The 24225-nt window shown below is 54.4% G+C and overlaps 13 protein-coding genes across 13 annotated transcripts; 7 read left to right on the top strand and 6 right to left on the bottom strand.

The window, feature by feature from the left end:
• Window positions 1–408: 408 nt before the first annotated feature.
• LTR77_002804 (uncharacterized protein) lies at window positions 409–2808 on the bottom strand (the record flags this gene model as incomplete). The annotated part of the gene is made up of 3 exons (XM_064800063.1): window positions 409–843; window positions 897–1917; window positions 1973–2808. The coding sequence occupies 3 exons, from the start codon at window positions 2806–2808 to the stop codon at window positions 409–411; spliced, it is 2292 nt and encodes a 763-aa protein (XP_064661402.1).
• A 910-nt stretch (window positions 2809–3718) lies between these two features.
• LTR77_002803 (uncharacterized protein) lies at window positions 3719–5843 on the top strand (the record flags this gene model as incomplete). Its single annotated transcript, XM_064800062.1, has 9 exons — window positions 3719–3856; window positions 3912–3978; window positions 4031–4236; window positions 4293–4602; window positions 4661–4937; window positions 5064–5128; window positions 5183–5383; window positions 5437–5565; window positions 5614–5843. 9 exons carry the CDS (start codon window positions 3719–3721, stop codon window positions 5841–5843), a joined length of 1623 nt encoding a protein of 540 aa, XP_064661401.1.
• Window positions 5844–6337: 494 nt separating this feature from the next.
• SKI3 (Superkiller protein 3) lies at window positions 6338–10555 on the top strand (the record flags this gene model as incomplete). Its single annotated transcript, XM_064800061.1, has 1 exon — window positions 6338–10555. One exon carries the CDS (start codon window positions 6338–6340, stop codon window positions 10553–10555), a length of 4218 nt encoding a protein of 1405 aa, XP_064661400.1.
• Window positions 10556–10950: 395 nt separating this feature from the next.
• Window positions 10951–12020, bottom strand: MAM33 (Mitochondrial acidic protein mam33; the record flags this gene model as incomplete). Its single annotated transcript, XM_064800060.1, has 3 exons — window positions 10951–11319; window positions 11377–11601; window positions 11655–12020. 3 exons carry the CDS (start codon window positions 12018–12020, stop codon window positions 10951–10953), a joined length of 960 nt encoding a protein of 319 aa, XP_064661399.1.
• Window positions 12021–12363: 343 nt separating this feature from the next.
• On the top strand, window positions 12364–13388 carry LTR77_002800 (uncharacterized protein; the record flags this gene model as incomplete). The annotated part of the gene is made up of 2 exons (XM_064800059.1): window positions 12364–13223; window positions 13277–13388. 2 exons carry the CDS (start codon window positions 12364–12366, stop codon window positions 13386–13388), a joined length of 972 nt encoding a protein of 323 aa, XP_064661398.1.
• A 432-nt stretch (window positions 13389–13820) lies between these two features.
• Window positions 13821–14759, bottom strand: LTR77_002799 (uncharacterized protein; the record flags this gene model as incomplete). The annotated part of the gene is made up of 1 exon (XM_064800058.1): window positions 13821–14759. One exon carries the CDS (start codon window positions 14757–14759, stop codon window positions 13821–13823), a length of 939 nt encoding a protein of 312 aa, XP_064661397.1.
• Window positions 14760–15093: 334 nt separating this feature from the next.
• On the top strand, window positions 15094–15819 carry LTR77_002798 (uncharacterized protein; the record flags this gene model as incomplete). The annotated part of the gene is made up of 1 exon (XM_064800057.1): window positions 15094–15819. One exon carries the CDS (start codon window positions 15094–15096, stop codon window positions 15817–15819), a length of 726 nt encoding a protein of 241 aa, XP_064661396.1.
• Window positions 15820–16778: 959 nt separating this feature from the next.
• On the top strand, window positions 16779–17453 carry LTR77_002797 (uncharacterized protein; the record flags this gene model as incomplete). The annotated part of the gene is made up of 2 exons (XM_064800056.1): window positions 16779–17166; window positions 17224–17453. The coding sequence occupies 2 exons, from the start codon at window positions 16779–16781 to the stop codon at window positions 17451–17453; spliced, it is 618 nt and encodes a 205-aa protein (XP_064661395.1).
• Window positions 17454–17541: 88 nt separating this feature from the next.
• Window positions 17542–19018, bottom strand: LTR77_002796 (uncharacterized protein; the record flags this gene model as incomplete). Its single annotated transcript, XM_064800055.1, has 4 exons — window positions 17542–17584; window positions 17658–17698; window positions 17750–18154; window positions 18209–19018. The coding sequence occupies 4 exons, from the start codon at window positions 19016–19018 to the stop codon at window positions 17542–17544; spliced, it is 1299 nt and encodes a 432-aa protein (XP_064661394.1).
• A 664-nt stretch (window positions 19019–19682) lies between these two features.
• On the top strand, window positions 19683–20654 carry LTR77_002795 (uncharacterized protein; the record flags this gene model as incomplete). The annotated part of the gene is made up of 1 exon (XM_064800054.1): window positions 19683–20654. One exon carries the CDS (start codon window positions 19683–19685, stop codon window positions 20652–20654), a length of 972 nt encoding a protein of 323 aa, XP_064661393.1.
• A 585-nt stretch (window positions 20655–21239) lies between these two features.
• LTR77_002794 (uncharacterized protein) lies at window positions 21240–21688 on the top strand (the record flags this gene model as incomplete). Its single annotated transcript, XM_064800053.1, has 2 exons — window positions 21240–21304; window positions 21355–21688. The coding sequence occupies 2 exons, from the start codon at window positions 21240–21242 to the stop codon at window positions 21686–21688; spliced, it is 399 nt and encodes a 132-aa protein (XP_064661392.1).
• Window positions 21689–21895: 207 nt separating this feature from the next.
• On the bottom strand, window positions 21896–23065 carry LTR77_002793 (uncharacterized protein; the record flags this gene model as incomplete). The annotated part of the gene is made up of 2 exons (XM_064800052.1): window positions 21896–22414; window positions 22445–23065. The coding sequence occupies 2 exons, from the start codon at window positions 23063–23065 to the stop codon at window positions 21896–21898; spliced, it is 1140 nt and encodes a 379-aa protein (XP_064661391.1).
• A 558-nt stretch (window positions 23066–23623) lies between these two features.
• LTR77_002792 (uncharacterized protein) lies at window positions 23624–24070 on the bottom strand (the record flags this gene model as incomplete). Its single annotated transcript, XM_064800051.1, has 2 exons — window positions 23624–23851; window positions 23909–24070. The coding sequence occupies 2 exons, from the start codon at window positions 24068–24070 to the stop codon at window positions 23624–23626; spliced, it is 390 nt and encodes a 129-aa protein (XP_064661390.1).
• Window positions 24071–24225: the final 155 nt, after the last annotated feature.

Genomic DNA, 24225 nt, shown 5'->3' with positions numbered 1-24225 from the left:
ATAGTACGGCGAAAACGCTTGATTTTGCCGCATGGTCTCATAATATATCCGTAGTAAACATTCTTCAAATGTGGGATGAACCAGGCTAAGTAGCAGAAGAACTGGCAGTCAGACCGTGGCTTATCCGTGACGCCATCGCCTGCTGTGAAGCTTTCCGACTGTAGACTCGCCGTAGAGTTACGACTCGAAATTCGGACCTCCTACGGAGTAAACTTGAGTAGAATCGATTCTGAAGTGTGGCGTGCACGTGCCAGATTTTTAGCGCACCGCAACTTGGATCGCACCGCAACTCCATGTTAGCTACATGTACTGCTAACACAGGACCACAGACTTGCTGGATGAAATGGACGAGCCAAAGTGGTGGACAGCTGCTTGTCCCACTCTAACTCCCGTCCCTTGCGCGTCAACTTACGGCACGAAGACTGACTCCAGGATCATACCTTGTGCTCCTTGAATCGGTTGGGGAGGCCATTTCGGATCTGGACGCCACTTCGCCTCCCAGCTGTGCGACCCGCTACCAACAACACAATCTATACCTGGGAGTATTACATGCGCCTCTCCATTCGGAGGCACGGATAGAGTCGTCGACAGACGGTCTCCGTTGCACTTCCACTCTACAGCGTACGGCCCATAAGGGGAGTCATACGAGGTAGATGCTCTAGTGACACTTCCGCCTGGTCGAGGGCGGACGAGTGCTCGTTTCCATCCAGGGGTCTCAGCAGAAAGGCCGCCGACCACACCATGCAAGAAGTCGCACACGGACCCTAAGGCGTAGTGATTGAAAGACGTCATCTGGCCTGGATTTATATCGCCGTTTGGCAGCATGGAATTCCAGCGTTCCCACTGTACACACTTGGTCAGCAACACTCAGGTCCCCGCTTCCTTGAATAACTTACTATCGTTGTTGCACCCATGCGAACGGTGTAAAGCCAACTCGGATCATCACGCTCTTGCAGCATGCGGTAGGCGAGACTGAGCATATCGTTGTCCGCAAGTGTCTTCAAGATCAGGGGCGTGCCTGCAAATCCTGTTGTGATCTTAAAGGCCTCCCATCTTGTGAGATGCTCGAGCGTCTCGCACGCCATCTGTCTTTGCTTTGCTGACGGATACAACTCGAAATGCAAAGCCAGCACGTATGCAGTCTGAGAGTTGGACGAGAGCTTGCCAGCAGGCGTCACGTTCTCTTCGTGGAACCGATCCAACATTTTGGAAGCTTGCGAGGAGTACTTTTCGGCGGCATCTGAGTGTCCAAGCATCGAAGCGATTCGAGCGGCAACTCTCGTGACATGGATCAGATACGCATTTGCGACCAGGTAACAATCTGTTGGACCATGTCCGGGCAATGACGGAGGTGCACGTGGGTCAAGCCAGTCGCCATACTGTGGGGAGGTCTTTGCATACAGCTGATGTTCATCTCGCGGTACGCCTTTGTCAAGCCAAAGACACATGCTCTCCCATTGCCTCTCGAGGAAAGCCAGGTCGCCGAAGCTCTCGTAGAGATCTCTCGGTGTGAGAATGACACAATCCGCCCATATCGCCATCGGCCTGGCTTCGGTATGCGTTGGTGGTTTCGGGATCACGGGGACGATGACTGGCGGCACCCCGTTGTTGTCTCTCTGGTCGGCTTCAACGTCACGGAGCCACTCGCCCAGCAATGCAGAAGTGTCGAATAGGAAGTTGGCCGTCGGAGTAAAGACTTGGAGATCGCCTGTCCATCCTAACCGCTCATCACGCTGCAGACAGTCCGTAGGTAGCGACAGAAAATTCCCACGCATGGACCATACAGTGTTCTGATGGAGCTGATTGATCTGCTTGTGAGAGCATTCAAACACTCCGGTGCGTCGAAGGTCCGAGGAAATCACGATTGCCGTAAAATCGTTCAAGGACAGTGAGCCAGGGCAATTGATCTCTGCGTACCTGAGGTAGCATCAGTGCGCCGTGCAGAAAGAACAAGTGGAAGCAGTCGACATACCGGAAACCGAAGAACGTGAAGCGTGTCTCGTGGCCCTTGACGTTGCCACCCAAGGTGACAAGACTCTGCGCCTTGGCCGTACGCAAAGGTCTGACGCCTAGCTCACCACGTTCCATCACTTCAGCATGCCGGATCCAGAGCTTGTCGCCTGGCTTGCCTTCGATTTGCTTCTCAATCCGCAACCAGCCTACCAGATTCTGACCAAAGTCCAACACCTTCTTCCCGCTTCGTGTCGTGATCATCTCCACCGGCTTCACTTCCATAATGCGTCTCGCGGGTGGCGCTTCCGGTGCAATCAGAGCTGCAGAGGGGAAGCCCAGATCTTCGGCAGAGCCCTTTACGGTCACTGCGGAGCCCGGAATAGACCCATTCGTCTGGTCCTGATTACTGTCAAAATGCTCCCCGTCGTATATTGACGCCGCTTGCACGGGTCCGGCGAGCCATTGCCATGACGAGTCGGTGAGGCACACCACTTCACCATCACATTCCAGTTGGGCAAGGAAACCTATTCGGTCACCCCAGATGTTTGAGACAGATGGCCTCCCCAAGCGCCCAGCGTACCAGCCCTCGGCGACGTAAGCGCCGACCACGTTCTCTCCCTCCCGCAACAATCTGATGACATCGTGTAGCTGGTAATGCAAGCGATGCTGGTACGACTGAAACCCCGGTGCGAGGACATGATCCCCGACTCGATAGCCGTTGATCTCAACTTCGTAGATGCCATATGCGGAAGCGTAAAGACGAGCGGTGGCACCGAGTTTGGACAAATGGAAGCTCTTCCGTAGACGGAACGGCTTTTTGGATTCGTCGTTTGACTGCCGCGGACCGGATATCATCCGGCTTTCCATTCCCCTCGCTCCAGCAAAGCAGCTTCCACAACAAGTTCGACCCATGCTGTTTGAGATCCATCCTGACCAGTGGCTCGAACCTCAACCTGGGCTCTTTCCCTTGATTGCAATGGCTCTGATGGCCATGGCACGAGAATAGATTCTGAAGAGTCAACATGGTAGCACTGGCTCTTGCCGCCGCGATGAATCTTCACGTCGTACGCGGCCTGACGCCAGTCTCGTGTCTCCGTGGCATTGAAGCGCCATGACAGTCGAGGTCGGGCCACAAAGATTCCGAAGCCATTGTGGTGGTGTTCAGCCGACAATGCATTTATTGACACCGCCATGGCGACTGTACCACTGGTGGACAATGTGGTTGCATCAAAGATTGTATCACAATTTGCTCGTGGGTTCGCAGCTGTGTTCGTGCTCATGGGGGCAATCGAGACAGTGTAACAGTCATCAATGAACACTCGGTCAATGATGCACTGAGAAGATCAATACGGCTCTGTTTGAAGCTTTTCGGTGCGCTTCGGTGCGCTCCATGGTCCCAAGCGGATCCCAGACCCTACCTGACTTCTCACTCCCCAGAGTCCCCACACAATATTGGGCTCCTAAAACGTCCTTGTCAACCGCCACCGACGCTCTTCACAATCAGCCGAAGCTCAGCCTGCCGTCCCCCAATGTCGATCTTCTATACACCTAGCAAGCGCCGGCTCAGATCTCACCTTGCCAATGTGGACTGGTCCCTGGCCTCTGTGAGGGCGAGTCCAAGCCCGTGAATGGGACGCACTGAGTGTGTGCTTCTCGGTCCATGATGCACCGATGGACGAGAACGACATCTTCTTAAGAAGGCATAAATGATCATTGTCCGATACACTTACCAGTATACTCTACTACTCAGGTCTTGTCAGGCACAATGGGTCCGACAGATTTACCACCTCAATGGAAGGATGAGACTGCGACTGTCGAAAGGCTCCCAGAAGACGAGGCTGAGATCAAGAAGTCCGAGTTGGACAACCTTGGTGTTTGGGCAACTGTGAAGAGATTCAAGAAGGTGTGGAGAACCTGTATCCCGAACAAAGCCATGGCATTTAGCTGATGTCGCACAGGCAGTTCTACTCTGCAACCTTCTGTGCATCGCAGCCGCAGCTGATGGGTATCAATACACATTGAACGGTAAGAAGGCAGAGAAAATAGTCATAAGAGCAGAGAATCTGACCTTCACGAGGCAACGTCATTGCGAACCTTGGTTTCATCCGACATGTCGGCTTCCTCAACGACGAGGGCGAATACGAGCTCAACGCCGACCACACGGCTCTATGGGGTGCCATGCAGTCGCTGGGTCAGATGGTCGGAATGCTCTTCCTGAACCCCATCTCCGACGCTCTTGGCCGCAAGGCGACCCTTTACGTTCTCTGGGTCATCCATTGTGGTGTATGTGTTGCCCCTCCCAGCTTTCTCGGTAGCCGACACGCTGACCTTGCGCACAGGCTATACTTCTGGAGACCTTCGTGCGGGACTGGAGGGGCTGGGCGGGCGCGAAGCTGACTGCTGGCATTGGCATCGGTGCTATTCAGTCCACTCTGCCGGTCTTCATCTCCGAATGGGCGCCTGCTAATTGTCGCGGAGCGATGGTGCTGGCGTACGGCTTTTGGAACGCTCTGGGTAAATTCCTCGCGCCTTTGGTGCTCACGGTCCGCGAGGCCGCCGACCCATACGACTACAAGGTGCCCATCCTGACCCAATGCGCATTCGTGGGCATCATGTTACCAATTCTATTGTGGCTTCCTGAGACACCTTGTAAGTCATTATACCAGCCATGATGGAATAGACGTGTAGAGATGCCAACAGAACACAGCATACTACGCGGCTCGCGATATGGACGACAGAGGCAAAGCGATGCTGCGCAGAGTCAACGGGAACGTGCAGGGCTACGATGTCGATGCTGAATACGCCATCATCCGCAACACCATCGTTCACGAGTTCAAGCGAGATGAAGCGACGCGTGAGCGGGGATGGAAGAGCACCCTTCGATCATACGGGACATGTTTCTCACGGCTGCATGCTCGTCGGACGCTCGGTGCTGCTCTGCCCGCATGTGCACAACAGTTGACAGGTCTAGCCTTTCTCAACGTGTACGTTAAATTGAAGGGTCGAAGGGTTCTCCAGGGACAGATACATTTTCCTGCGGCGCTCTGACACCTTTTCAACCTTGATCCAAGTTTCGAGACGTTTGCTAACGCTTCTCCTGCTCACCTCAGGTACTCGAGCTTGTTCTTTCGGCAGAGTGGATTCGATAACGCTTTCCTTATTACCACAATCACCAGTGAGTAAATTCATGCCTGGAGGCAGCGTGTACGGAGCTGACAAAATCTCCTAGCCGTCCCGGCCGTTGCCACAATCGCCGGTCTTATCCTTGGGACTGACAGGTTCGGGCGCCGTAACATTGTCCTTGCATCAACTGCGATTTGCACGACTGCAATGTTGATCGTGGGGATCCTGGGACAGGTGGAGGCAACGCCGCCGCTTAAGGACTTCTTGATCTTCATTGCGTGTGTCTGGTCGTTGTTCAGCGCTGCGCGTAAGCAAACCTCTCCTAACTTGTCTACTGTATGTCTTACTGACTTTATCAAGTTGGCGCCCTCGGTTGGTCGTTCGTTGGAGAAGTCGCTTCACAGAAACTCCGCGCCCGTACCGCGGGCATCGCTGCAGCCATGTCGGTAGTCTTTGGCTTGACATTCAATACTACTGTACCGGTTGTGCGTGAGTACCCAGTTACTTGTTCGAGAATGTGTCACTAACGGACGGCAGTTGATCCAAGCGGCGTCGATTGGGGCTACAACACTGCGTGGTTGTTCACAGCCACTGGTGCAGCCATGTGCGCTATCACATGGCTCTTTGTGCCGGAGCCTGCCCAGCGGAACTCTGCCAAAATGGACGAGATGTATGAGAAAGGAGTCTCGGCTTGGAGGATGAAGAAGTTCGTTACCAATGTTCAAACTGAGCGGGCAGCCGGTGGAACCTTTGCTGAAACCAAGTAAGTCCTCTCACAATCTAGGCTATATCATCACGAGCGCCTAGGTGCTGCATATTTAAGAGATAATTGAGTATTTGCATTGACCACAATCCACACACTGCTGTCGAGCTTTACGGGCTTTGAATGAGACCGTTGAGGCCACTGCGGACTACACTAGTACTTGCTCCAAACGGAAGTAAGGGCGTTTCAATCATCGGGTTAGAGAGAGTGAGATGGGGAGCGAAACGATACCGGGCAGTCTACGGGTTGTACGCGGCGAAGTCGTCGACTGTATTTGTCGCCGAATGTCGGGCTAGTTAATTGAGATCCCCTTGATCACGGCAGGCAAGAACATAAGGCCCGTGCATCGAGTGGTCTAGCCTGTTTTGTCCTCTGCTCTTGAGACCTTCAAACCTCAGAGCATCACCGCAAACGTCCGCACGCCACTCGGGAAATAGTCAGGAGTGCTCAAGACACCCCGGAAGTGGTCTCGATACGAAAACCCAATGAAAACTCCTCATGTCCACCAAAGCTGCCCTCAAGGCAGCAAAAGCAGCTCTCGACGAGGAGAACTATGAAGTCGCCGCCACTCAAGCACACCAGGTCTTAGCCGCAGATGGCAACAACTACTTCGCCAAACTCTTCTTGGGTCGCGCGTTGGAGAAGCAGCAGTTTCTCGAAGATGCGGCTCGAGCCTACCAATCCGCAGCAGAGCTGAAGCCAGAAGACAATCAAGCATGGCTGGGCCTTTGCAGCTTGTACGAGGCTCAAGGTTCTGCCAAAGTGGACGAATTCCGCCAGGCTTCTGTCAGGGTAGCTGAGAACTATGCCAAAGCTGAGGACAAGCATCGATGTCAGACGACCGTGGACAAGCTGGTGGCGTTCTCAAAGCAACATGGCACGAGATCACAGTACAAACGGGCACTGGAGGTTTTGTTGCCAGGCAGCGTACTGTACGACCTCTTGGAAGGACGGATACTACACCCCGCGCAAACCTATGCGAGGCTTGCTGAGATCACAGAGGAAGAAGAAGACCAGTTCATCAAGCAGGAGATCGCCGCTCGAAGAACCAGGATCGGCGCTCGGGTGGGCCAGGTTACCGCGGACGTCAAGCGGGAAGTCTTTGGCCAGAGCAATCTGGAGCAGCTGTATCAGGAGATCATTAATTGGTCGTCAGACGACGAGGTTCGGCGGCAATACGAAGAGAAGCTACTGGAGCGTGGTTGTGAAATCCTCGTCAACTTGCCGGCGGAGCAGAAGGGACCGAAGCTTGACCAGGTCTTGACGTTGGCAGAGGGAATGGTCATCATCCACCATCAATTTCAAGCAGCTTGGGACCTGGTAATAGAGACGAGGGACCTCGAAGATCTTCGTGATCTGGATGCAAACATCTTGAGAGAATATGTGACGGCGTTCCCGGATTCAGGTCGGGACAAAATTCTCAAAGCATGGCTGAGCAGTGAGCTGGCACCCTTTGCACAGCCAAAAGATGAGACCGAAGGAGACAGTCCACCAACCCCTCTCACTCCTGAAGACCGGCTGCTGCTGATGACAGACGGTCTGTCCATTTCCGAGCAGTCTCCGTTCGCTTACCGGCTAGTGAGCGACTACTACCTACATCTGGAAGAACATGAGAGTGCTGTCGATACCTCCCGAGCTGGCTTGAAGGCCGCCGTCTCCGAGGGTAACAGACTGGGCATGCGCATGCAGAATACTAAGGATGCCTTGAACAGCGTACTCGCCACTGCCCTCGTGCATTTTCAAGCGCCTCGCAACCACGCCGAAGCGAAGCGACTTTTCGAAGACATTCTGGGCCGGAAGCAGAACTCTACCCCGGCACTCATTGGCCTTGGCTTGATTTTCGAAGAGAACGAAGACTACGGAGATGCTATCAGCTTCTTATCCCGAGCGCTCGATGCCGACAAAACCAACGTTCGGGTGGGCACGGAGCTCGCATGGTGTCGAGCCTTGAACGGCGACTACGTTGAAGCAAAGCAAGACCTGAAGGCATATCTCCCACAGATGAAGGCTGACGATCCTCGCGCCCGTGATCTCCGGGCACAGGTGCTGTATCGTATCGGAATCTGTCTGTGGGAAATGGATACCTCCAAGAGCGCGCGCAAGAACCGAGAAGGAGCTTACAGCCAGTTCCTTGCCGCCATCAAAACGAACGTCAATTTCGCACCTGCTTACACCAGTCTCGGCATCTACTATGTAGACTATGCAAGGGACAAGAAGCGAGGCCGGCAATGCTTTCAGAAGGCCTTTGAGCTTTCACCTTCAGAGACCTATGCTGCAGAACGTCTTGCGCGCTCGTTCGCCGATCAGGGTGACTGGGACATTGTTGAAGTGATATCGCAGCGAGTCATCGACACCGGGAGAGCGAGGCCACCACCTGGATCTAAGAGAAAGGGGTTGAGCTGGCCTTGCTCAGCGCTCGGAGTGGTTTTGATGAACAAGCAGGAATACCAGCAAGCCATCACATCGTTCCTTGCCGCACTTCGCATCAACCCGAATGACTACCAATCCTACATCGGCCTGGGCGAAAGTTACCACAACTCCGGTCGCTACAACTCGGCTTTGAGAACATTCACTTATGCTCTGGAGCCGCATGATGGGGTCGAGATGCGAGGGGCGGATGAGAAATGGTTTGCTCGCTACATGCTGGCCAACGTACACAGGGAGCTTGGTGAATACGACGAAGCCATTGCTGCGCTGGAAGGAGTACTTGCCGAGCGACCAGATGAGTTCGGTGTACTGATGTCACTTCTGCAGACCTTTGTTGAGATGTCATGGCGATGTGTCGAGACAGGCTTGTTTGGGCGTGCGACATCTAGCGCTTGTCAAGCCATCAGTACAGCAGCTCAGGTCGCTACGAGCCGCCCCAAGGCGTTCAACATGTGGAAGGCTGTAGGCGATGTCTGCCTTACGTTCTCATGGGTGCAGTCGAGCTGCGACAGCCTGCCGACAACGGAACTGCAGAAGTTACTCGCCCAGGACGCTGACGCGGCGGCGTACGAGCAGTTGTCCGACGTTGATCAAATCAGCCTTGATTCTGTGCAGAGCGGTCTAGACAATGAGGAGCGAGGCAGCATGACTGCAGTGCTAAGTGGCATCCTGGCCTTCAAGCAGGCCATTCACTCTTGCTCACACGACATACACGCACAAGCCGTCGCCTGGTACAATCTCGGTCTCGCAGAGCAGCGAGCCTTCACTTGTGCAGACGCGAAAGCCGGCCGGAAGTATCTCAGAGCCGCTGTGCGGTGCTTCAAGCGCGCGATCGAACTCGAAGCCGGCAATGCAGAGTTCTGGAACGCACTCGGCGTTGCCACCACGACGCTCAACCCAAAGGTCGCGCAGCACTCCTTCGTACGCAGTCTGCATCTCAACGAGTTGAATGCAAAGGTGTGGGCGAACCTTGGAGTCATGTACCTTCTTCACGGCGACTATCAGCTCGCACACCAATCTTTCGGGCGATCGCAGAGCACAGATCCGGACTACGCACACGCCTGGGTTGGCGAAGGTTTGATTGCTATGCTTGAAGGCAAGAATCAAGATGCACTAAGCCACTTCACACACGCCTTTGAGATCTCAGACTCCACTTCTGTCATCACAAAGCGGCAGTATGCATCTTCGCTGTTCGACCATCTTCTGGCAACTCCGGCAGCCTCGGACGACCTCACAGCGTTGGTGCAACCGATCTTTGCGCTGCAGCAACTACAACGACAAAGTGCACAAGACCTGCCGTTCCAACATCTTGCTGCCCTTTACTTTGAGCGCGTCGGCAACAATTCTGCGGCGATTGAAGCTCTCGTTTCTCTGTGCACTGCCGCAGAAGCAGACTACGAAGCTTCAGAATCTGATGCAGCGCTGGCTCGATTCGCGCTAGCAAAGTCGGATCTCGCTAGAAACCAGCTGGCCCACCAAGACTTTGATGAGGCTGCAACCAATGCAGAGACTTCTCTTGATCTGAGCTCAGATCCGGACTCCAGTGGGCTTGGTGCAGCAGCGAGAACGAGGCTTCGGCTCTCCGCACATCTGACGGCTGGTCTTGCGCTATACCATCTCAATCGCATGGCGGAGGCGATAGCGATGTTCAAGACGGCACTCGAAGAAAGCGTAAACGACCCCGACGTCGTCTGCTCGCTCGTCAAAGTCTTGTGGGCACAAGGCGGAGCTGATGAAAAGGGCGTTGCACGAGAGCAGCTGTTTGAATGTGTTGAACGATGCCCAGATCATGTCGGCGCTGTCACGCTTCTGGGAGCCCTTGCTGCTCTGGAGGATGATGCGGACATCGCCATTGCTGTGAAGGACGACTTGGTTTCGTTGAGGACAAAAGAAGGACTCGGTATGGCCGATGGTGGCGAGATCGAGAAACTGCTCAACGCCCTTGCTGTTCTGCTGCCTTCAACGTTCGCAGGCGGAGGCGAGGCTTCTTCAGACGATGCTGCTCTAGCGGAGACGCAAGCTGCTGTAATGCTGTCGCCCGACACTCCTCAGGCGTGGCAACAATTGGCCGAACAGAGCAGTGACCCTGAAGCGCAGCAATATGCATCTTCGATGGCTTTGAAGACCGCGCAGAAAGCGGTCCCACCATCTGGGCCATTGGAGCCGCACAACCTGGCGAAGGCATATGCAGGCGTCGGAACAGCGGGAGACGCACAGAGAGCTGTCATGTTGGCGCCATGGAGTAACGAAGGCTGGGCTGCTGCAGCTGATGCTTTGGAAGGGCATTAGCATGAGTACAGCACGCATTGAGAATCCTGCTATTGATGGGTACGAGGCATGCATATGGGAGGGGAGCGAAGAAGCATAGCGTAGCGTGCGCAAACGAGAACAATGCTGTATGATCAGATGAACGTTTTGAAGCGACGACTGCTGCGCTAGAGCATGAGATAGCATTACTGTACCATGACCTTGATCCATATCCCACCCATGCCAGCTTGTCCCCCACAAGTCGGTGGAGTGGAGAAGCGCACACCTCAATCGGCATCGTTTACTTATACACACAGCTGAACATCGCGACGAAAGTCAATGGGCTTGCATCCTTGCGCTGCTTGCCTTATCCGTCTCGACCCGAACACCCATCTTGACTGTTTATACACTCTCAACTTCCGCGAATCTGCTGTGCCTTACTCCACAAACCCCTTCATCCTTCCCAGCCACGAAAGGTACTCCCTCTGCTCCTTGACATCAATGTAGTCTGGGATGAAGGCGGCCAAAGAAGTATCGAAACCTCTCTTCTCAAGGTAGTTCTGCATCAGCATCTGCACCTCTTCGTCTAGCTGCTGGAATGGCGGGCCAGTGTAGACGGTTTCGGGAGTGTCGCGAAGGAGCTCGGCAGCGCTGCTGGTGGTCGTGGGCATGTGGGTGACGTTGTCAATGGTAAAGCCGGAGCCGTCGGTGACGAGGTGGAAGCGGAGAGCACCATCCTTGCCGGATCGCTGGATGAGGACGTTTACTTTGGCGGGGAAAGCCTGGTTCTGAGAGTAGTCGTCGTCCTGCGCGTAGATGGGTCAGCTTTACACCACGACGTACATTAAGGTGATCATGCCCACCTCATCGTTGCGGAGCTCATCTCGGTCAGCGGGAGCAATGCTGTCTTCAGGCGCGACCTTGACGTTGCCACCAGAAGTCCGGCCCTGATTCACTGCACCCTTGGTGTTGGCGCCGCCGCTTTGCGGAGTCTCGACGTCCTCATCCTCGTCCATGAACGCCTCATCGGCTTCGTCTTCCGGCATCATTGAGGGCGAGTTGAAGTCGGCAATGCTAAAGCTGACCGTCTGTAGTATCTGCATTAGCTTGGAGCATGAATTGATGCCTCGCTTCTACGTACAATGTTCTCGTCGTCGTACGATCGTGTGAGAAACACATCCTGCTCCCCGCTCTTATCCTCTACTGACCAGAAGCTGTTCTGGTCGAAGAAAGTCTTGACATTGGAGTCGGAATCTGTGCTGGACTCGCTGTTCTCTGATTCGATGTTGATCTCGCCCTCGAGCTTCGCCGCGAGCTCCTGGCCGGCATCGTCAAACCGTGAGGCGGACGTGCTGAAGGCTTTGAGTGGCTGGTATCGTGCTGAGAAGACGCTGGAGGGTTTGGCGAAGGTCTCCGTGGCGGGTCGTATCGAGGAGCGAGTGGTGTAACCGGCGAGTTGCGATGCGCTTCGAGGTGCCCTGCGGGCGAAGGCTCGAAGGGAGAGCATCGTAGTTCGGTGATGTGAGGGCGCACCCAGCAGAAGGGTTATATCGAAGTCGGTCGATGTGATAAGGCAAGGGCTGAGTGTTGTTCAAGGAGATTCTGATGATGGACAAAAGCGTGTTGAAGCATCATGTCATCTCAATGTCAAGCCCAAGGGCAAAGATCCGGCGGCGAACCTCGAAACCTCCGCACCAATCAGACCACTCCCTACCAGACGACACCTCCTGCTTCTAACAACACTTCGACATGCATTGAACAAGAAGAAGAAAACCGACTGATGTCTGGCGTGAATGGTAGTCACCACAGCTTGACCCTGAACTCCGATTCTGCAAGTGGCACAACTCACCATGGACGACCATAACACCCATGACTGGACAGCAAACGCGCTCTTCTCGCCCTCCAAGGCCCGCGTGCAACAAGCCCAAGCTAAGGACTGGGCTGCTGTCGACGCATGGCTGGCGAAGAAGTATGCGCCTGCGAAGCGACCGCCAATCTTTGAAAGGAACGAGGAGACCTTGCAAATCCTGCTCACGCTTGCCACGTTAAATGAAGGCGCGGACGAGCAGAGAGCACTCGTCGATCGCGTGCACAAAGCCGCTCTGCAAGCTCTTAAGAAGGGCAGAGCAGACCGTGAAGGGCGCGGCGGGGGAGCGGAAGTCCTGTTCAAACAGCTGAACAGTGATGTGGTGTTGACCACGCTCGCGAAGGCAGCGGTGGCACTGGATGCGCCTGATGTCCGCATTGATGCTATGGGCGGCGCAGTCTCGGATCTTACTGCCGAAGATTTCGCCGCATCCCAACAGCTGCAGCGCGTGGAATTGCAGCTCCGTGCACTCAAGGCTCAACGACACAAGGCCGAGGAGCAGCTTAGGGAGCTGAGAAGTGAATCGTTCCACACTCCAGATCATCTGGTAGATCAGACCGGCGACTGGGTGCGAAGTACGAAGCAGCTCAAGGCCAAGGTTGGAGAGTACGATGAACGTCTAGCCTCCGCAAGGGCTGCAGGCAGGCCGACCGTGAAGCTGGACGACATCAACAGACAGACAGGGGAGCTTTCGGCACAGCAGGCCCACCTCAAGGACCTGGAAATGCAACTACGTGCTTTTCAGAGTCTACCAACCGACGCTAAAGCAGCTCGACAACAGCTTGAATCCACGAGGGAAACTCTACGTACCTTGACAAAGCAACGGGATGAACTTTTCGAGAGGTTGGTCGACAGTGGTTGAAGGGATCGATTATATTGCCACTACGACTACAAAGGCTATACGCATGCCGCTGCACCAACGGCAACTTTCCCGTCCACAACGGCCCGATGCCAGCGTCGCAAATCTCTTCTCCCTCTCTGCCAGGAGGCGCGAACGCAGTGAGCTGACGGTCCGGTTCAATGACTGCGGGTTTGGGTCAACCTTAGCTCATGTGTCATGAGAGCTGGAGCCTCCCCAGCGTGCACTGGTTGCTCACACAGAACTTTCTGTTAGGCTCCATAGTTATTTGGCGACGTGGGATATCAAGGACAGTCGTTGCGTGCGCCCTAGGCTGGCTGGCGTCCTTTGCCATCTCCAGGATTGAAGTCATGCACATCGCCAGGAAGGGCGGAGCGCACTTCTCGAAAGTGGCGTGTTCCGGTATTGCGTGCCAAACATGTCCAATTGGCTGATGCGGCCGACAATTGCGCATTTGTGAAGCAATAGCCGGAACCTTGACGAACGTCGTCCGCCGTTGCGCCAGGCATGTGCAGCCACCAATATAGCCCTCTTGTTGATCATTCAGGCATGTTTTTGTGGCTGCCGAGATCTGAAGAAGCTCAAATGTACTTTCGTCCCGGGTCTGCCTTATCCAATAGCTCCATGGTCTTCTCGTACATTGCAAACACAATGCCACCACTGAACATCAGCCTTCCCAGTCGGGGTAGAGCACCACTCCACAGCTTGAAAACACCTTCCTCCCTGAAGATCTTCACACCACAATCGATGCTGTTGCGGTACATGCCCTTGCTGTCGATGGCTTGCATCCTGGTTTTGACAGTGTCGATCGGCTGCGTCGCGTAGACAGTGACCGTTCCTGCCATGCCTCCAATCGCAAACGTGCCCAATGTCCCCAGTTTCTCCCCGGGCGCGACATATGACTGTGCCATCTGCTTCAACCAGGTATACGAGCTAAACCGCACCGCAGAGTTTGCCGCTTGCCTCGCAGTCGTGGGCACGAAACCCTTAAAAAATCCGCGCACGCCTTGCTCCCGGAATATCAGTCTGCTCCCATGTAGAAAGCCATTCATCCGTGGCTGCGGTCTCTTGCGATCATCGATCAACTGAGTCTTGATGCTCTCGAAGGGCGTCACAGCCAGCAAGCTCTCCGTAGCTCCTGCCAGAAACCCGCTCACCACCGTCATTGGACCGCTCACATTACCCTCCGCATCACTCAAGGCTCTTCTGAACTGCTCGAAGGCAACGAAGCGGACTCCAGCTTTGATGCTGTTGCCGATAATGAGGGTGGTGCAGCCGGCATACCATTGCGCGCCGAATGGAGGGAAGGGGAGTTTCTGGCCTGAAGGCAGGCGCTGGTTGAGTTGGGTGCGGGTTTTCGCGAACTCGGCGGGATAGAGGATGGCGATCTCAACTGCGCCGGCGGTGCTACCAGCGATAATGGAGCGGAAGGGGCTCGGTTTAGTTGGCGTGTTGTTCTGCTTGTCTGATGTCGATGCTGGTGATTGTGCCGCCATACGAGCGGCTGCGTTGGTAGACATGGCGGGTGATGTTGGTCGGCCGCTGAGTATGGTATAGCCGCTCCAAACCTCGTTATCGAGCACTCCGCATCATTCTGCTGTCTCGCGGTCAATGGCTGCTCGGTAGAGGTCGAGAAGTGAGGTCAACTCGGCGAGATCGGACCGGGATGAATGAAACGCGGTACACGTGTATTTTCTGGTACATGCAGCTGCCTTCTCTTCGACTTCCCAGTGTTGACTGCCTCACCTGTCCCCTTTTCTTCACAGGACGTATCGAGCAAGCTATCTGCCACCGTCTTGACCTTCGAGCGAACATGAGGCTTTCCAACACTGCAGCATCCGGTCATCAGCAAGCATGGCCACCGCGCCAGCCGAAGCCGAAGTGAAGGCCACAGTAGTCCGGTATCTCGCCTCGAAGAACGTGCCACCAACGCAAGCATGGTTGCGAGATTTCATGCCGAGTATCAGACTCAACACTCCCATGGTGGCTCTACAGAAAACCGCTCTCTTCAGGATTCTGTCAACAGATCTCACCGTTGCCGTTCAGCCACCCTCGCCGAACGCACTCTTCCCGGCCAATGTTGCAAGTCCAGAAGTCAAAGATCGAAAGCTCAATGGCCAAATCACCGTCCAAGTCCTCGACATTGAGGATATCGGGCACAGCTGCTGGTCTCAAGTCGAGAATCTTGAAGCCATCGAACGTGGAGAGATGACCAAAGGACGAGAGGTTATCCGGGTCGTTGATGACGAGTTGAACACCGACCAGAACCGCACACCGGCCAACAACCCATCAATATCTTCGGGACCTCACAAGTTGCTTATACAGGATGCGAAAGGCACCAAAGCGTTTGCTTTCGAGTCAGAATTTGTCACTGGCATTGGCGTGTCGCAATTATCAATTGGTGGCAAGCTTGTGCTGAACGATGCCCTTGTGGCGAGGGGCGTTATCATGCTTGATCGGAGGGCAGTGGAGGTTCTGGGTGGTAAGGTCGAGGCGTGGGACAAGAAGTGGAGGGCTGACCGGAAGGAAAGCTTGAAACGCAAGGCTGGAGTGACGGACGGTGCTGGAGGAGGGACTTGACTCCTGCATGAGGGACATTGGGTCGGAAAAGTACAGACAGTGCCAATTCATCTTTCGCTCCGCCACGCGATCCTTCCAGCCAAAACAGAGTTCGTCAAGTCATACTTCGTCTGGGTCTTCACAGACTCTTCTTCCGAAGTCCCTCATTAGCCTTCTGCCCGATCCCAAGGACAATAGCAATCCTAGCGAAGACGAACGGCCACGTCGACAGCGTAACCACCCAATCCTCCATCGTCCACCGAGAGACCGTCAACCACTCACTCCAACCTCCCAGTGCTTCAGCACAAGAATGACAGTACGCAAGATCCGATAACAGCATTCCGACACACAGAAGTCGCCAGATCCGGACATCGTCGACGAGCCGAAGGACAACACCTTCCGTGAAAGCGAAATGCAGCCATCCGCCTGCTAGTTCTGTGTAGATGAAGCGGCTCGCCGGATGGAGCGTTTGCAGTGAGCCTCGGGTCATGGTCGAGGTATACATCTCGGGCTTGATCAGCGTGAGGATGGCGCCATTGAGGGCGAAAAAAGGTTCCAGCCAGAGGAGTGGGAAGCGGAGGATGTAAGGTATGGAAGTTGATGCCTTCGCTGGTGAGGTCTGGGACTGTGCCATACTTCTGTTCTCTTTTGACGTTCGACTGCCGCTGAAGTTGGTCTTGACGGTTGTATTGCGGATTGAGAGCAAGTGATGAGGTTGAATCAGATGATGAAGCTCACCTGTCTCCTCGTTCTCGTTCAAGCTCAATCTCGTTTCGGCCGACTCCGAACGCCGACGTTCACTCGAATTCCGATATGAGTCCAGTCAATTCCGTGAGTCAGATGAAATCGAGGCGACAACACGCTCAGACATATAAGTCTGAGGCTGCCTTGCAGTGGACACATCACTGCTGCGCTCGCACTTTCGAAGTCGTAGAGTCAAGGTCGGACTTCACTCACCACCACTCCAACAGTCCTCAAGCATGCCTATTACCATCGAACCATGCAAATACGATGATGCAGAGACGATGATCATCACAGGAGAGGCCGCCTTCGCTGAAGACGCCCTCAACAACGCAATCTTCGATCCCAAGCAAGGCACACCGGAAGAGGCGTTCGAATATCGCAACTGGCGGATCACGATAACCAAGCAAAGATTAAGTGGTGAGGGCAAGTACTATTTCAAGGCCATGGACGACTCAAATGGCCGGCTTGTTGGGTACATCGGGCTGGTGGACCCTAAAGTAGACATTCACGCGCAGTCGAAGGCACCACACCCAGATTTTGTGAACATGGAGTTCTTCGAGCGTGTGCATGAACGGATCGAAGAGGCGAAGAGGAAGTGGGTTGGTGGACGGGAAGATGTGTGGTGTACGTTCTGGCCTGAAACGATTCGAGCAAACATCGAATGCTGATGAATTCCGACAGATGTAGCGTCGATGTGCGTGCATCCGGACTACCAGGGCCAAGGAATCGCCAAACGTCTGATGCAACGAGGGCTGGAGGAAGTTGACAAGGTCAGGGAGGAGGTCATGCTCGAGGGTACGGCAGCGGCGCTGAAGCTGTATCGTAGCTGTGGGTTTGAGCTGTTGGAGGAGATAGTGTTGTTGGATGGTCGATGTACGTTGGCTGTGATGATGAGGCGAGCCAAAGCATGAGGGCGGCGCAGTCACGACCAAAAATGCACAGTGCCATTACTCCCTTGTCGATAACGCAGGTCCTGCCTTAGGAAAGACGACCAATGCATCATAGATTTGCCTTGTTTACTCGCTGGTAGTTCTTGTACATCCTGGGAGAGGATCAAGGGTCAGCAATGCGTAGACTGAACGTAGAACCGGTGGCGTGGGGTAGCATCGACTTACTGCCTCACGCTGAGGTCCAGCATGACATCCTCAGATCCGCCCTGTGAATGCCGTCAGCGCTTATACTACGAAGTTCAATCGTTCCGACGTACCGGAATCCGAGCCCCAGCAACCTCCCGAGTTATCTTCTCAATGAGCTCTCCTTGACCAGTCTGTGTATACCCGTTGCCGCCAAACAGCAGTTGAGCGCACTGCGAACACTCATTCAGCACAATACCCGCCTGTGCCTTGGCCAAAGCTGTTAGCCCGCCCAACTTCGCATCTGCAGCTTCTTTCGACAGGTTGCCATTCTCATACACCAAGGCCTCAACCCAAGACCATTGCGTCTCCAGAAGTGCTCCTGCTTTAGCAAGTCGGTGTCGGACAACAGGCTGGTTGATCAGGGGAGCCCCAAACGCTTCTCGTTTCATGCAATACTTGAATGCTTCGGAAAGAGCCACTCGAGCTTGAGTAGTTACTTTGACTGCGATCGTTAATCGTTCGTGGTTGAAGTTTGTCTAACAGAAGCTTAGCAGAAATATATACACATCTGTAATGTAACTTCTACTCACCATGATCTGCTTCATGCCCTGGCCTTCTTGCCCGATGAGATTCGCCACAGGGACCTGTACATCATCTAGTTCGATGAACGTAGTGCCCGCGCATTTCTGTCCAGACACTGGTATCCTCCGCATACTGACGCCCTCCTGCCCCTTGAGTGGCACGAGCAGAACAGAAAGCCCTCCTGGGCCAGCCCCTCCAGTTCTAACACACATGCTGGCGTAGTCAGACCAGATACCATTGGTGATCCATTTCTTCACACCGTTGACAACGTAGAACTTGCCACAGCTTGACTTCTTCGCAGTCGTCTGGATATTGGCCACGTCGGAGCCCGCCTCTACCTCGCTGATTGCGATGCATATGCGTTTCTTCCCGAGTAGCAGATCTGGAACGACTCTCTCCTGGAGCTCGCGGCTCGCGAACTTGAACAACGGCGGTAGTCCATAGGCCAATCCTGTGCATAATGCACTCGCAGGTCCGTTGAGTCCACTGCGGATGATCTCCGAAACGTAGATGCTTGCGTGGAAGCTGTCGAAGTCCTCGACTTTCAGAGGACCGATCTTCGTCATTCCAATTTTCTTGAGATATTCTACCGGAAGAGGCGCAGGTAGGTTTGGAAGAAGCATGCCAGCAGCCGCGAAGTGTTGATATGTGCCTTCGGGTACGGCGCCCTCGTTCTCCCATTGCATGGCATACTTGGTCAGGTTTCCCGTGATGAAGTCCCTGCAGTGTCGCTGCCATGCCCTGTGAGACTCGGTGTAGTAGGGCGAAGGGTGACCGCTCAGCCATGGCTGCTCGGAGAAGGGTACTTGGTCCGCCATCGATGTAGCTCACGTATTTCGCTGTAATACCAGGACAAGAACGCGCATCGACATATGATGAGCCTAGCCTACATCGTACATTGATTGATGAGGATGCGAGATGAATCTCGAAATTGGAACCAGCCGAGGCGGGCAACGCGACACGTTCGAGGGATAGCATCCTCGGCATCGAGCTGTGAGCTGTAAGGGCTACTGAAAGACCTTGTCGTACTCTTGATTTGCACGACCTCTATCCCTAGGTCACTACCGCACCAAGAATGTAGTCGAGAAGGCTCGATTGCCGTGTGCCAGAAGGAAGAGGATGTTGACTGAAGAAATGAGGACGACGCGCTCTCACCAGACCGTTCGGCGTACAACCGGTCACGAGTCAGGGCGCGTCCTCGCCTTCCAGGTTGCCTCTGCCATCACCACCTCCATTCCTTTCGTAGCACCCAGATCATTCACCTCCCAGCAGCGATGCGTTGATGCAAGTAATCTTGCCGTCGTCCCGAGCGTCTGATTCCAGAAGACGCGGAGAGCAAGAAATGGGAGCGTATTCCCTTCAAACGTTGTTGCCGCAGCTGACATCAAAGTGATGCTGAACCCCTTCAACGCGTTTTCTCAAATCTATACTTTCCATGTCAACCCACTCAATAACCGTCAAGCCTAACCGTAGCACACTCCCATGAGCTCTTGGTCTCGACTGTTCCAGCAATTCGAGCGTAACCTACGGCAAAACCTCTCCAACATGACCTCCTCGCTCTCAGCACGCTCACCCACGCCAGCCCGCCCAGAGCGCGCAGCTCCCGGAGATGCAGAAGAACTGAAGCACGCGCCAGGATTCCAGGACCTGGCCAAAGAGTCCAACAAGCAGATTTGTAACGTCAAGGCCCTCGAGATTAAGGTCTCCTCTTCGGACACTGTCAAAGCTGTCGCTGGGTTCCTACATACACCCCAGAATTACCGACGCGAGCAGGCCGAGGGGCGTGAAAAGACGGCGGCTATCCTGTTATCCGGTGCTGGCGGAGGAGTCGTCGGTCCATCCTCCATCTACCTCAGTATTGCCGACAAGCTGGCCTCATTGAGAAAAGGAATTCCAGTCTTGCGTCTCGATTACCGATATCCGGCTAGGAACAAGTATTGTGTCCCAGATGTGCTGGCTGCTATGAACTACCTGGAGAACGGCTTCGCTGTCAGCCGCTTCGTCTTGGTCGGTTGGAGTTTCGGTTCGGCACCTGTCCTGACAGTCGGAGCCCAAGACGACCGAGTTGTTGGCTGTGCCACCGTCGCCGGCCAAACCGCAGAGACAGAAGGTATGCAACAGGTCGCTCGGAGAAACATCCCTACCCTTCTACTACACGGCACGAGCGATCGGACGCTTTCTCCGTCATGCTCTGAGTCGCTGCGGGAGAAGTATCGAAGAGCCACGCAGGGTGGGCATTGCGAGCTTCAGCTTTTCGATGGGGATGATCATGCACTTTCGAAGAACGCGCTGAAGGCAGAGGAGCGGCTCTGCGACTTTATTATGGCTCAGGCTGGGGAGGAGATCGGTGCCGCGGAGCAGGAGAGCGTCGTACAGAAGCCGTTGCTCGACGACAGGCAGAGACGGGCACAGATGGAGAAGGGCGGTGATCTACAGGGTGAGAGTATTGAGTAGTTGGTCTTGCTCGTGGTCGTTCTTCTGTAGCCCGCTTCCCACAGGAACCGAATACTCCACTTTCATTCATTGTCGACAGTCCATCAAAGGTTCACGCTTCTCGAGCGCAGACGTTCAGCCCAATTGGCTCTCTCGGAGTACATACGCTCGCTTACGTCGTCGAAAACTTCGGGAAACAAGTCTGTGGGGGCCAAAGAAAGTTGTTCAGAGCAGCTCTGAAGCTCACCTAGGCAGTGCAAGGCGTTGGCGGAAGTTGGCGAAGGCAAATCCTCGAAAGCGAATGCGACCTAGGAAACGGACAGACTCAACGACCGTTCATTCAGCTCTCGAGCAGGACAGACATCAGTTCCTGGATGCAAAGTCGGATCACTTCTCGCTTTCGGATGTCAACAGGTAAGTTGTCGACTTCTCTTATTTTGCTGCCTGCTTTAGAGGTGGCAACAATCAGCTCGGCCGAGCTGTCGGGGATAAAGCTGTGGTGTATATATTTCCTCGATAGATCCATCTGCAAGACTCAAACCACAGCACTACAATCGCAACAATCAGCAGTACAATAACCCGAATACCAAACCAAGCCCTCTCAGAATGACTTCCAAGTCCGAGCTCCCTTCCTACGACGCGGCCGCCGAGAAGGCATACAACGAGACAAAGTAAGCCGACTGCTCCACAACAGTATCGTCTTCTTGCTAACATACAGTAGGATGAAACCAAAGATGTGCCAACACACCGCGTCCGAGACAACCCACATCGATGCTCAGCTGCAACAACCCTTCGCCAAAGCCGCCATGCGAACGTTGAGTGATGCATTGGCGAACATCGCAGACAACGAGCAGTGCACCAAGTGTGCCACGGAGTCTGCCACTCTGGCGTTGACCGGCTTCCTTCGTGAGATCCACGATGATAAGAAGAGCGGCCAGTGGTCGAAGCAGGAGCAGAAGGCTTTCAAGTCGGAGGCCAAAGGCTTGTTCAAGGGGATGAAGGGCGATGTGAAGAGTGTCTGGAGCAACAAGCAGGTTGGTGTAGCGTCCGGTTGAGTCGAGGGTTATGTTGGTGGACGGTGGATCGATGTTGGGCGAGGTAGATGACAATTCAACTCTTCTCACAGGCGCAGATCCTCCGCGTTGGCATCCAGTCGTAACGCTGTATTGTCCGCTGTGTAGCTGTTTGAAGTTCACGCTCGGAGTTGACCATCCCTCTGCTTCCGTCCGGCGATAAGAAGAAGAGACACCGCTTGCCATGATCTATTTCAGATCGGTGATATTGAAGCGCTGAGACGCAGTTTCGAAGCTCATCTTGACATTCTCGGAAGCATAAACTCGCATCTCTTTCTCGTACTCCGAAGTCAGTCCCTCACGCCATCCGCCGGCCTGGCCTAGGAGACGACCGATGAACGCGGCGTCCCTGAGGGCTATGTTTGCGCCTACACCTCCAGCCGGGGTGGTAGTGTGGCAACTGTCTCCCATTATGGTGACTCTCGGGTCGTTGCTCCACTCCGGAATACCATCAGGATGTGCTGTCCACATCTTAAGGAAGGCAGCTTCGGCGTCGTTCTGCTGTTCAAAGATTGGGTGAAACTTTTCATGCCAGTTCGCCGTCAGTCTGCGCGAGAGATCCGCAGCAACTTTGCCAACTCCATAGAGCTGGTCTTCAGGCAGAGCGAAAGCCCCTGGGCTACCAACGAAAACCCAGCCAAGCTCGACGTCTCCGTCTTCGAGCGATCCAGGCCGTACATTCGTGATCAATCCAAGTGTGCCGCCGTCCTGTACAGATCCGTCAAAGGCAAACCATACCCCGTCTCCTAGCCCCCTGTACGCCCTTGCGGGAGTCTGTCCGTGGATCATACGTGCCCCAGTGTCATACGCGCGCACCTTTCCGTCGGTGAGCTGCTTGGTGATGGCAGACTGGGGACCATCCGCCCCTATTAACAAGGAGCCTTCGGAAGATTCGGAGCCATCGGCAAACTTCAGTTTGACGCCAGAATTTGACACTGAGTACCCGACAGCCTTCTTGTCCCATTGTATAGCGTCTTCCTGGCCCTCGAACAGGCATTGCCGTAACCAGCCTCTCGAGACGCCTAGAACGTCTCCTCCGAGTCCGGGACCTTTTCCTCCGCCTTCGCCGGGTTTTGAAGGGGCCGGCTCGCCGGAGACAGCGTCCAGGTTGTGGATACCTCCTCCACCTGTCTGAGAAGTGCCCTGTTGAAGATGGTTGTATTCTGCCTCGGTCAGGACTTCTTTCAGGGCGTTGATGCCGTCACTCGAGATCCTTAAGCGGTAACCTTGAGCTCTGGCGGCAATGCTTTCGTCTCTCTCGAAGATGAGAAATGGGATGTTCTTAGATTTCAACGAATGTGCAAGTAGCAGTCCGCTCAAGCCGGCTCCTGAGATCAAGATGGGCTTCTGGTCCGCCATGGTTGAGAAGGGGGTCCTAGGCAGGGTTTTCCTTCCAGAGTATATAGGTCGGAAGGCGGGACGTCGTTGCGACCTTGAGAGGGTGGTTGAACGAGGACGGAGACCTAAGGCAGGTTTTCGCTCACTTGGTGGTTGTATCAATGTTGATTGACACCTAAAGGCGATCGGATGAATCTTTCGTATATTTTGCCACGCCGAAGCAGACCTTGGAATTGCCAGCGTCATCGTCTTAAGCTCGACGACACAGTTTGACACGAGAGACGGGAGCGAGCATCGTGCACATTTGGTCAGCAAACCGCTTTTTGATGATCAATCTCGTGCTCGTTCAAGATCAAGCCGACAGACGAAAGTAAATCTGGAACATTGTTCCTATCGCCCCTTCGCGGTCAAGACCGGGCTTTCGGCTTGTCGACTTGTCAACCTCTCCTAAAAGCTGACCAACTTGAACATCTACACAAAATGTAGTACAAACACTCAACCCAGATGAATGCCAAATGATCGCTTGTCTGAGATCCAAATTGAATCTGGAGTCCTCACTTTCGACTGCTACAGAACCCCTCACGCCTCCGCATCCACCTCAAGCTCTACCAAAGCACCCTCCTTCGCCAGTGCCCCTATCTGCACGCAAGTCGACACAGGAAACGGCTCGCGAACCTCCTCGCCCCAGATTCCATCAACCTTTCTGAACTCGCCCATGTCGATGATGTAGATTCGGCGTCTCACCACCTTGTCCAGACTCGAGCCGGCCGCCTCAAGACAAGCGCGGATGTTGATGATGGCTTGCTTCTGTGCGACACGTTAGGCTTGTCTTCACCATGATACTCGGTTTTACGGTCGACGTACTGTCTGCGCTTCGATGCCTCCTTGGACTACCTTGCCAGTCTCAGGGTCATCGCCCATCCAGCCGGCAACGTACAGCATTCCGGCAGCTCGTACGACGTGGCTGTAGTTACCATTAGGCTTTGGCGCTTTTGGCGCCGATATGGCATCGCGGACTTGAGCCATGTTCGATCGGTCATCTGTGTGTCTAGGATATTTAATGCCAGCAGGTACAGGTAAATGTCACTCAAGTCCTTTCAATGGCATGGTTAATCAACGACTCTTCCTTGCTTCAATCTGACGTCAAGAGCCTGCTCCACATGCACAGCACACGAGCGCCT

This window comes from Saxophila tyrrhenica, assembly GCF_035928015.1.
Source record: "Saxophila tyrrhenica strain CCFEE 5935 chromosome Unknown scaffold_4, whole genome shotgun sequence".
Taxonomy (NCBI): domain Eukaryota; kingdom Fungi; phylum Ascomycota; class Dothideomycetes; order Mycosphaerellales; family Extremaceae; genus Saxophila; species Saxophila tyrrhenica.
Note: the sequence above shows the minus strand (reverse complement) of the source record. Positions and strands in the feature narration are given on the sequence as shown.